We start from the raw sequence: 10,752 nt of genomic DNA on the forward strand, positions 1-10,752 counted from the left end.
TTTATTCTATAAATGTCAAGCATACTTTTACAACCTTTTGAGTAAACATTCCAGTTTAGATTGGATATAGGTACATAAAATCTATATAAATCAACGTTTTCATTGATTATGACAGTCATCAAGCTAGGTATGCTTTATTCTATAAATGTCCAGTATACTTTAACAACCTTTGTTTTGAGTAGAAATTCCAGTTTTGATTTGATAGAGGGCATGTATCAAATTAGTTATTGATTTATACCATTTTAAATGGCATTTTATAGATTATGTATTAATATCAGATCAAAACAAAGGTTGTACAAGTATGCTAGACATTTGTAGAATAAACCATATCTATTTTTGTTTCTGTGACGATCAATGCATTAGTTATTGAAATTTGCCATTTTAAATGGCTTTTGGCGAATGTCTGAAATAGAAAACCAACTTTACCTTGGTGAGTATTTTCTGCACCCACCAAGGTCAAAGTCTAGAAGTCAGATTAAAACCAGCATATAGCTACCATAAAAAATGGATTGACTAAGTTTGTAGGTGCAACAGATTTGATTACAATTCATAATGTATCGCTCACATGCACATTCTATGCATTACGTTAGGAACCAACAATGAGTTCCTTTTTTTGTAGAATTTCTGAGAATGATAAATTCTGAGGTTATCTAAACTGGTCATCAACAATACAGCTGCTATTAGCTTGCTTGTCCAAAATCCAGCAGCTAGCCTCTGTAAATAGCTAGCTTACTCCAGTCAGCTGATGTCCCACTACACAGGGCAATGTCCCAAATCACTTCCCTGGGGCATTGGGATATTTAGACCAGAGGAAAGAGTGGCCTACTGGCCTCCCAACACCACTTCCAGCAGTATCCAGTCTTCCATCCAGGGACCAACTAGGACCATCCCAGCTTAGCTTCAGACGCAGTGTGGTATGCTGCTGGAAAACATTTACATTTACATTTAAGTCATTTAGCAGATGACATCCAGTGGAGCAGCCACTTTACAATAGTGCATCTAAGGGGGGGGTGAGAAGGATTACTTTATCCTATCCTAGGATAAAGCTGACAAAATATACTTAAGGCCCATGTCATTCTTTTACATTAAATCATTTTTATAGTAAGAAGAATATAATTGATCTTAGCTGAATAAAATAGGATATTTTTCCCATTCTGGAGCGAATATGAGGTGGCCATCTTGAGCGTAAAAGTGTTCAATTGAAACCGGTCCTATATGCTACATTTGGAGTTATTTGGCAACTTTAGTTGTAAATGATAAATGCCAAGAGCTGAGCAAAGAAAAGAGCCCCTTCATCCAGCTGGTCCTGGAGCTGAGTTCACAAACCTGTTCTACTAACACACTGAAGCCTCAGGACCAGAACATCCAATCAATCAGAATAAAACAAATTACAAACGCAGTCAAAACATAACTACTTTGCTTATTGGGAAAAACAAGCACAAACACAAAACTAAATGCAGTGCTATCTGGCCCTAAATCGACAGTACACCGTGGCTAAATATTTGACCATAGTTACTGATCAAAACCTTGACAAAGTACAGGCTCAGTGAACACAGCCTTGGCATTGAGAATGGTAGACACAGGAAAACATGGCTCCCTGTAGAGGAAAGGCTGTGCAACCACTGCACAACAGCAGAACCTGAGAGTTGCATTTCCTGACAAAATGTAAAAAATATTAAACAATTAGTGCGTCATTTCCCCAAATTTGAAACCCTTATTCATTGCTTTAAAGACCCCTCTGATGAGAGTATGCTACCCGTCCTGTTGGGAGAGGACACAGAGAGCTGTGGGGTGGCAGCGCACTACATCGCTGCCTGCCATAAGATGAGGGACAGTGTCTGACAGACCAATCAACCTGCACATGTCCTCTACTGTATGGTTATTGTTATTGTTCAGTGTATGGTTATTTTGACCCTTGGTTATTGTTGTTACTGTTGTCCTGTTGACAATTTTGATTCTCATTTTTTATATTGTAAATATCCAAAATAGGCTTTGGCAATATGTACATTGTTACGTCATGCCAATAAAGCAAATTGAACTGAATTGATAAACCTTCTAGAATGTATTTGAAATCAAAACATATATGGGCTGCACAATGTGACTGTAGCCTGTTGATGATTTCAGGCAGTTACAAAAAAAGAAAGAAGCTTGTGCTCTGTTCCTTGCCTCAGGCTGTACAGCTGTTCTCACATCAAGTGGTCAGATTTTCACCCATCAGACTATTCTCAATTTAATCTTGTTCTGATTTAGAATGGCCCATTATCAAATGGGCAGGAAAGGGAACAGGGGGAAACAGACAAATCAAATCACATTTATTTGTCACATACACATGGTTAGCAGATGTTATTGCGAGAGTAGCGAAATGCTTGTGCTTCTAGTTCCGACAATGCAGTAATAACCAACAAGTAATCTAACTAACAATTCCAAAACTACTGTCTTATACACACAAGTGTAAGGGGATAAAGAATATGTACATAAAGATATATGAATGAGTGATGGTACAGAGTGGCATAGGCAAGATACAGTAGATGGTATCGAGTACAGTATATACATATGAGATGAGTATGTAAACAAAGTGGCATAGTTAAAGTGGCTAGTGATACATGTATTACATAAAGATGCAGTATATGATATAGAGTACAGTATATACGTATACATATGAGATGAATAATGTAGGGTATGTAAACATTATATTAGGTAGCATTGTTTAAAGTGGCTAGTGATATATTTTACGTCATTTCCCATCAATTCCCATTATTAAAGTGGCTGGAGTTGAGTCAGTGTGTTGGCAGCAGGCACTCAATGTTAGTGATGGCTGTTTAACAGTCTGATGGCCTTGAGATAGAAGCTGTTTTTCAGTCTCTCAGTCCCAGCTTTGATGCACCTGTACTGACCTCGCCTTCTGGATGATAGCGGGGTGAACAGGCAGTGGCTCGGGTGGTTGTTGTTCTTGATGATCTTAATGGCCTTCCTGTAACATCGGGTGGTGTAGGTGTCCTGGAGGGCAGGTAGTTTGCCCCCGGTGATGCGTTGTGCAGACCTCACTACCCTCTGGAGAGCCTTACGGTTGTGGGCGGAGCAGTTGCCGTACCAGGCGGTGATACAGCCTGCCAGGATGCTCTCGATTGTGCATCTGTAGAAGTTTGTGAGTGCTTTTGGTGACAAGCCGAAGATATGTCATCCTTACGCAGTTGAACAGCAAATGGTGGCAGCACACCGACCAGTTAGGCTACTTTTTTTCTTTTTTGCAGAGCATGTGCTTAATGTGAGCAACTAAGAAATAAATATAAAAACACATTTCACTCCACACATCAACCACTGTTTGAGGAGCATGCTCTCGCTGCACGACAGGTGATATTCCACCCAAACTCTGTATGCCCATTGGGTCTCCAACCCTGTTCCTGTAGCTAACCAATGCTTAATTTGGGAAACCAAGTGAAATCTATTGGGGAACATCGATAGTAACATGATCTCACAATGAAACATATTTCATTTCATTTATTTCATTTAAGTCATTTAGCAGACGCTCTTATCCAGAGCGACATATTTCACGAAACTGTTGACAACGCCTCTGCACGCTCAAGAAAGTAATATGAGAATGAGGAGATGGAAACGCATGATGGTGGTCAGCAACTATGTTGCTCTGCAACAATACAGCTGCTATTAGCTAATGTTAGCTTGCTTGTCCTAAGTCCAGCCTCTGTAAATAGCTAGCTAACACCAGTCAGCTGAAAGCTAGAAAATGAACATGCAAAGAAATGTAGCTAGCTATATTTGTTTATGGAAGATTTGTTACACAAATAACTTCAGCCATTAGCTAGCTAGAGCTAGACAACAACATATAACCTCAACACAGAAGGTAGATAACGATAGCTAGTTCACTAACGATAGCTAGTTCACTAACGATAGCCAGTGTTAAATATTTCCACAAAACATAGATGGCTAACTACATCAGTTCAAAACCAACATCAAACTATGTGGAAAGTGTCAAAATACTACCTTGCAATGCAATTTGGCTTTTGCAACACTAGCTAGCTACTCTGTAGTCCAAGCTACGGTAAGATCTAGCCATATTTCACTGTCAGACAAGACACAACTCAAACTGTGGCTGAGAAAACAATACAAATGTAAACTGCATGTTGTCCACTGCTGTGAGCAAATTCTTGCTTGCTAACATCAGGACAAACCAGTTTCAAGCATCCAGAATAGATTCTATTATGCTCCTTTTAATCAAAATCGGTGTAAATCAACAGTAGGGCAGTGTGATGGTGATTGCATCGTCTGTGGACCAGTTGGGGCGGTATGAAGTGGGTCTAGAGTGGCAGGTAACATGGAGGTGATATGATCCTTGTCTAGTCTCTCAAAGCACGTCATGATGACAGAAGTGAGTGCTACGGGCAGTAGTCATTTAGTTCAGTTATCTTTGCCTTTTTCGATACAGGAACAATGGTGGCCATCTTGAAGCATGTGGGGACCGCAGACTGGGATAGGGAGCGATTGAATATGTCTGTAAACACACCAGGACGCGGCTAGGGATGCCGTCTGGGCCAGCAGCCTTGCGAGGGTTAACACGTTTAAATGTCTTACTCACGCCAGCCACTGAGGGGAGGGGGGGGGCAGTCCTTGTTAGCGGGCCGTGACTGTGGCGCGGTATTATCCTCAAAGCGGGCAAAGAAGGTGTTTAGTTTGTCTGCAAGCGAGACGTCGGTGTCTGTGACGTAGCTGGTTTTCCTTTTGTAGTCCGTAATTGCCTGTAGACCCTGCCACATACGTCTCGTGTCAGTCGTTGAATTGCGACTCCACTTTGTCTCTATACCGACATTTCGCTTGTTTGATTGCCTTGCGGAGGGAATAACTACACTGTTTGTATTCGGCCATATTTCCAGTGGTTAAATGCGGTGGTTCGCGCTTTCAGTTTTGCCCAAATGCTGCCATCCATCCACGGTTTCTGGTTAGGGTAGGTTTTAAGTCACAGTGGGTACAACATCTTCAATGCACTTCCTTATAAACTCACTCACCGAGTCAGCGTATAGATTGATGTTGTTCTGAGGCTGCCCGGAACATTTCCCAATCCGCGTGATCAAAACAATCTTTAAGCATGAATTCTGATTGGACAGACATGCATTGAATGGTTCTAGTCACAGGTACATCCTGTTTGAGTTTCTGCCTATAAGACTGTAGGAGCAAGATGGAGTTGTGGTCGGATTTGCCAAAGGGAGGGCCTTGTATGCATTGTGGAAGTTAGAGTAGCAGGGGTTGAGTGTATTGCCAGTGCTGCAATCAATAGGCTGATAGAATTTATGTAGCCTTGTTCTCAAATTTTATTTGCTAAAATCCCCAGCTACAATAAATGCAGCCCCAGAATAGATGGTGTCCAGTGAAGTTCCTTGAGGGCCGTCGTCTGCTTGATGGGGTATATATACAGCTGTGACGATAACTGATGAGTATTCTCTTGGGTGATAATTTGGCCGGCATTTGATTGTAAGGAATTCAATGTTGGGTGAGCAGAAGGACTTGAGTTCCTGTATGTTGTTATGATTACACCATGATTCGTTAATCATGGAGCATACACCCCTGCCCTTCTCTTCCCAGAGAGGTGTTTATCTCTGTCGGTGCGGCACATGAAGAAGCCCGGTGGCTGAACCGACTCTGACAACATATCCCAAGAGAGCCATGTTTCCTTGAAACAGAGGATGTTACAATCTCTGATGTCTCTCTGGAAGGCAATCCCTCTGGAAGGCAATCCCTCTGGAAGGCAATCCCTCTGGAAGGCAATCCCTCTGGAAGGCAACTGGACATTGGCGAGTAGTATACTCGGAAACGGTGGGCAAAGTGCACGCCTATGGCGCCTGACCAGGAGGCTGCTCAGTCTGCCTGTTCTGCGGCAACATTGTTTTGGGTCGGCTTCTGGGATTAGATCCACTGTCCTGGGTGGTGGTCCGAACTAAGGATCCGCTTCGGGAAAGTCGTATTCCTGGTCGTAATGTTGGTAAGTTGACGTCGCCCTTATATCCAATAGTTATTCCCAGCTGTATGTAATAAGACTTAAGATTTCTTGGGCGTAACAATATAAGAAATACATAAAAAAAAACATGCATAGTTTCCTAAGGACTCAAAGCGAGGTGACCATCTCTGTCTGCACCATCTTGCATCAATCAATATTATCTCAGGGGTGAACTCCAATTATTCTCATAGGTTCTGAACATCAGCCGGGGCATTAAGAGTTATCAGTTTTGACATTTGTTTTAAGAGTGAAAAAATAAACATCTTCCATTTGAAAAATGGGCCAAAGTTATTTGGATAAAAACTGTACTTTTGTGGAAAGTAGTGAACGATTACAAACTTCAGGAGAAAGGAGGTATTATAAGGATGCACCAATCAATCAGAGATTCAGACTAAAGTAATCAAATGTTTGGTCTAATGATATACTATGTACAATACTTTCTGTGGTCACCAGGACAGAGCTAGTCCGTCCCCCTCCACCCTGCCGGAGTCCCCTGGTCACAACTCTCCTGGTAGCTCCTTACTGCTGGGTCTGAAGAGGGTGTCTGTGCGGCTGGTCGACTGCAGGAAAACACCAGGGCAGAGTGGAGCTGTGAGAGAAGGACACGAGGAGGGGGAGGGAGATGGAGATCTGATTTCATCAAGTAAGAACAATGGTGGGTGTGTGAATTATACTACAATCTCATTCTGCAAATTCTATTAATTGATTGATAAACAATATACACTCAGTGGCCAGTATGTTAGGTACACCCGTTTGGTTCCGGAACAGACCCCCTTTTTCCTCCAAAACAGCCTGAATTGTCCGGCATGTGGATTCTGCAACGTACCACGGGGATGATGTTGGTCCATGCTGACGCGATGGCATCACGCAGTTGCTGCAGATTGGACGGCGCCACATTCATGTTGCCAACAGCCCGTTCCATCTCATCCCCAAGATACTCTGTTGGGTTTGGTCAGCAACAATGTTCAGATACACTGTGGTACTGAGTTGGTATCAAGGGACCTAACCTGACCTGTGCCAGGAAAACATCCCCCACATCAGTACACCACCCTGTACCGTTGACACCAGGCAGATGGGTCCATGAACTCATGCTGCTTATGCCAAATTCTGACTGCTATCAGCATGAAGCAAAAGGAACCTTGATTTCTTTCCACTCCTTAATTGTCCAGTGTTGGTGATTGCGTTCTTACTGGAGCAGCTTCTTCTTGTTTTTAGCTGATAGAAGTGAAACAGTGTAGTCGTCTTTTCGTTCCAAGATGCCACACTGCACACCACGGTTGTACTGCGCTGTTATTAGTCTATTTGTGGCCCGCCTGTTAGCTGGCACGATTTTTGCAATTCTCCTTCGACCTCTCTCATCAATGAGCTGTTTTCCCCCACAGGACTGCCGCTGACCGGATGTTTTTTGTTTGTCGCGCCAATCTTGGTAAACTCTGGGCACTGTCGTGTGTGAAAAGTCCAGGAGGGCGGCTGTTTCTGAGATTCTGGATCCGGCGGGCCTGGCACCGGCGATCTTACCACGCTCAGTCGCTTAGGTCACTTGTTTTGCCCATTCTGATGTTCAATCAAACAGGAACTTAATGCCTCTGCCGGTCTGTCTGCTTTATATAGCAAGCCATAGCCACGTGACTCACTGTCTGTAGGAGTGACCTATTTTCATGAACTGGGGACTGTACCTAATAAACTGTCCACTGAGTGTATAATGATATATTGTTGATATTTGTTTATGGACCAATATTTCCAAAACAGAGTTATTCAATGTCTGTTTCAATGTCTGTTTCACAGGGGACTCTCCTCCTCTCAGTGGGAGGGACTTATCATCTGGGGAGCTTCAACAACAACATGTTGCTGACAAGGCAGAGAAGAGTGTCTCCCAATCAGAACACCTCAAACACCAGCACAGACGTACAGGGAAGAAATCTCACCACAGCTGCTCTGACTGTGGGAAGAGTTTCACTACACGGAGGTCCTTCATAATTCACCTGCGTATTCACACCGGAGAGAAGCCTTATCGCTGTGATCAGTGTGGGAAGTTCTTTGCTCGAGCTTCCAACCTGACTACACACCAGCGAACACACACAGGAGAAAAGCCTTACAGCTGTGATCAATGTGGGAAGAGTTTTGCTTCATATAACACCTTCAAATATCATCTGAGAATTTATGAAGGGGAGAAGCCTTACCGCTGCCTTGATTGTGGGAAAAACTTTGTTAATGCAGGATCCCTAACCATACACCAGCGTGTACACACAGGAGAGAAGCCTTATAGCTGTGATCAGTGTGGGAAGAGCTTTGCTGTAGCTTCCACCCTGATTAGACACCAGCGCATACACACAGGAGAGAAGCCTTATAGCTGTAATCTGTGTGGGAAGAGCTTTGCTGTATCAGATAAACTAACTATACACCAGCGCATCCACACAGGAGAGAGGCCTTATAGCTGTGATCAGTGTGGAAAGTGCTTTGCTTTAGCTTCCACCCTGAATAAACACCAGCGCATACACACTGGAGAGAAGCCTTATAGCTGTGATCAGTGTGGAAAGAGCTTTGCTCGAGTTTCCACCCTGACTATACACCATCGAACACACACTGGAGAAAAGCCTTATAGCTGTGATCAGTGTGGAAAGAGCTTTGCTCTAGCTTCCACCCTGACTGCACACCAGCGAACACACACTGGAGAAAAGCCTTATAGCTGTGATCATTGTGGAAAGATCTTTGCTGAGTCAGGGACCCTGAATACACACCAGCGAACACACACTGGAGAGAAGCCTTATAGCTGTGATCAGTGTGGAAAGAGCTTTGCTGAGTCAGGGACCCTGATTTCACACCAGCGAACACACACTGGAGAGAAACCCTATGTCTGTCTATGTGGAGAGAGCTTTGCTCGTTTAGGGCAAATTAAAAAACACCAGAAAGCTCAAATTTGCCATATTTCGTCTCCCTCCTATCCGACAACATTTCCAGATCCCTAAATAAAGGATCAATAGGAAACATCTAGTGAACAGTCATATCCATCTCCCATTCTTAAACAGTTGCTTTAGTCTGATCACCATGGTAACCTCTGTGCAGCATAATATGCAGCTCTGATCTAGGATCAGGTCTCCCCTGTGTCTATGTAATATCACACATTGATCTAAATGGATAAATGTTATCATAGATAATGTCATAGTGAACATGTGTGTTGGGGGGGGGGTTGATAATTAAATAATCTTCTTTCATATACTTATGACACTATTATTATTAAAATGTCATTATGTAGAATGTTTGAACAATAGGTGTATATTGGGCGGCAGTTGGGCGAGTAACCGGAAGGTTGCTGGATCGATTCCCAAACTGACAAGGTAGAAATCTGTCATCTGACCCTGAAGAAGGCAGTTAACCCACTGTTCCCCGGTAGGCTGTCATTCTAAATAAGAATTTGTTCTTAACTGACTTGCCTAGTTAAATAAAGTTTCAATTAAAATAACTCATGTATTCAATTGATCAATAAATTCTAGCCATTATCTTCTAAACAAGAACTTTAATAATATCTAAATTGATTTGTTCCTAAAATGAATCAATTATACATTGAGTAATAATATCCATGAGATCAAGGCAAGAACTATGTATGCTATCTCGTAACAACGGTTAATGTAATAACTTGATTGTTAATGATAAAATATTCAATTATTATAGTAATAATTTTACATTTAACATTTACATTTAAGTCATTTAGCAGACGCTCTTATCCAGAGCGACTTACAAATTGGGGCATTCACCTTATGACATCCAGTGGAACAGTAGTGCATCTAAATCTTTTAAGGGGGGGGGGGGGTGAGAGGGATTACATTTTCCATTTAATGTAGTATGTTACGTTATCAGGTGAGTAATCATTTATGAATAACGCAATGACTTCAACCGATCATATAATAACACCTAAACCAATGTTTTAATGTATTACTATCCTAATGTTAATGCACATACCACTAAATGTTAACCGACACACAAATCTAGCGCTGCGGTAATCAGTCTGGTATTTTATAGGCTACACTTACTGGGCATCAGCCAATAGAACTACCTGGACTCTCTACACTTACTGGGCATCAGCCAATAGAACTACCTGGACTCTCTACACTTACTGGGCATCAGCCAATAGAACTACCTGGACTCTCTACACTTACTGGGCATCAGCCAATAGAACTACCTGGACTCTCTACACTTACTGGGCATCAGACAATAAAACTACCTGGACTCTCTACACTTACTGGGCATCAGACAATAGAACTACCTGGACTCTCTACACTTACTGGGCATCAGCCAATAGAACTACCTGGACTCTCTACACTTACTGGGCATCAGCCAATAGAACTACCTGGACTCTACACTTACTGGGCCTCAGACAATAGAACTACCTGGACTCTACACTTACTGGGCATCAGACAATAGAACTACCTGGACTCTCTACACTTACTGGGCATCAGACAATAGAACTACCTGGACTCTCTACACTTACTGGGCATCAGCCAATAGAACTACCTGGACTCTCTACACTTACTGGGCATCAGCCAATAGAACTACCTGGACTCTCTACACTTACTGGGCATCAGCCAATAGAACTACCTGGACTCTCTACACTTACTGGGCATCAGCCAATAGAACTACCTGGAGTCTCTACACTTACTGGGCATCAGCCAATAGAACTATCTGGACTCTCTACACTTACTGGGCATCAGCCAATAGAACTACCTGGACTCTCTACACTTACTGGGCATCAG

At 42.6% G+C, this 10,752-nt stretch overlaps 1 protein-coding gene across 3 annotated transcripts; it reads left to right on the forward strand.

The window, feature by feature from the left end:
* Nucleotides 1–230: 230 nt before the first annotated feature.
* On the forward strand, nucleotides 231–9,464 carry LOC115119812 (zinc finger protein OZF-like). Of its 3 annotated transcripts, XM_065010755.1 has the most exons (3): nucleotides 280–5,989; nucleotides 6,458–6,659; nucleotides 7,790–9,464. In XM_065010755.1, exons 1-3 carry the CDS (start codon nucleotides 5,984–5,986, stop codon nucleotides 8,968–8,970), a joined length of 1,389 nt encoding a protein of 462 aa, XP_064866827.1. In that variant the 5' UTR covers nucleotides 280–5,983; the 3' UTR covers nucleotides 8,971–9,464. The 3 variants fall into 3 exon arrangements, with proteins under 3 accessions (XP_029504558.2, XP_029504557.2, XP_064866827.1); XM_029648698.2 differs by having other exon boundaries at nucleotides 231–6,647; XM_029648697.2 differs by having other exon boundaries at nucleotides 278–6,659.
* The last annotated feature ends 1,288 nt before the right edge of the window (nucleotides 9,465–10,752 follow it).

This window comes from Oncorhynchus nerka, linkage group LG26, assembly GCF_034236695.1.
Source record: "Oncorhynchus nerka isolate Pitt River linkage group LG26, Oner_Uvic_2.0, whole genome shotgun sequence".
NCBI lineage: Eukaryota > Metazoa > Chordata > Actinopteri > Salmoniformes > Salmonidae > Oncorhynchus > Oncorhynchus nerka.

Bases quoted from the DNA above. Each gene is read 5' to 3' on its own strand.
- LOC115119812 (XM_029648697.2), top strand. From the start codon at position 6,431: ATGTACAATACTTTCTGTGGTCACCAGGACAGAGCTAGTCCGTCCCCC. The intron at 6,660-7,789 runs GTGGGTGTGTGA...TCTGTTTCACAG, and splicing joins TTCATCAAGTAAGAACAATG to GGGACTCTCCTCCTCTCAGT.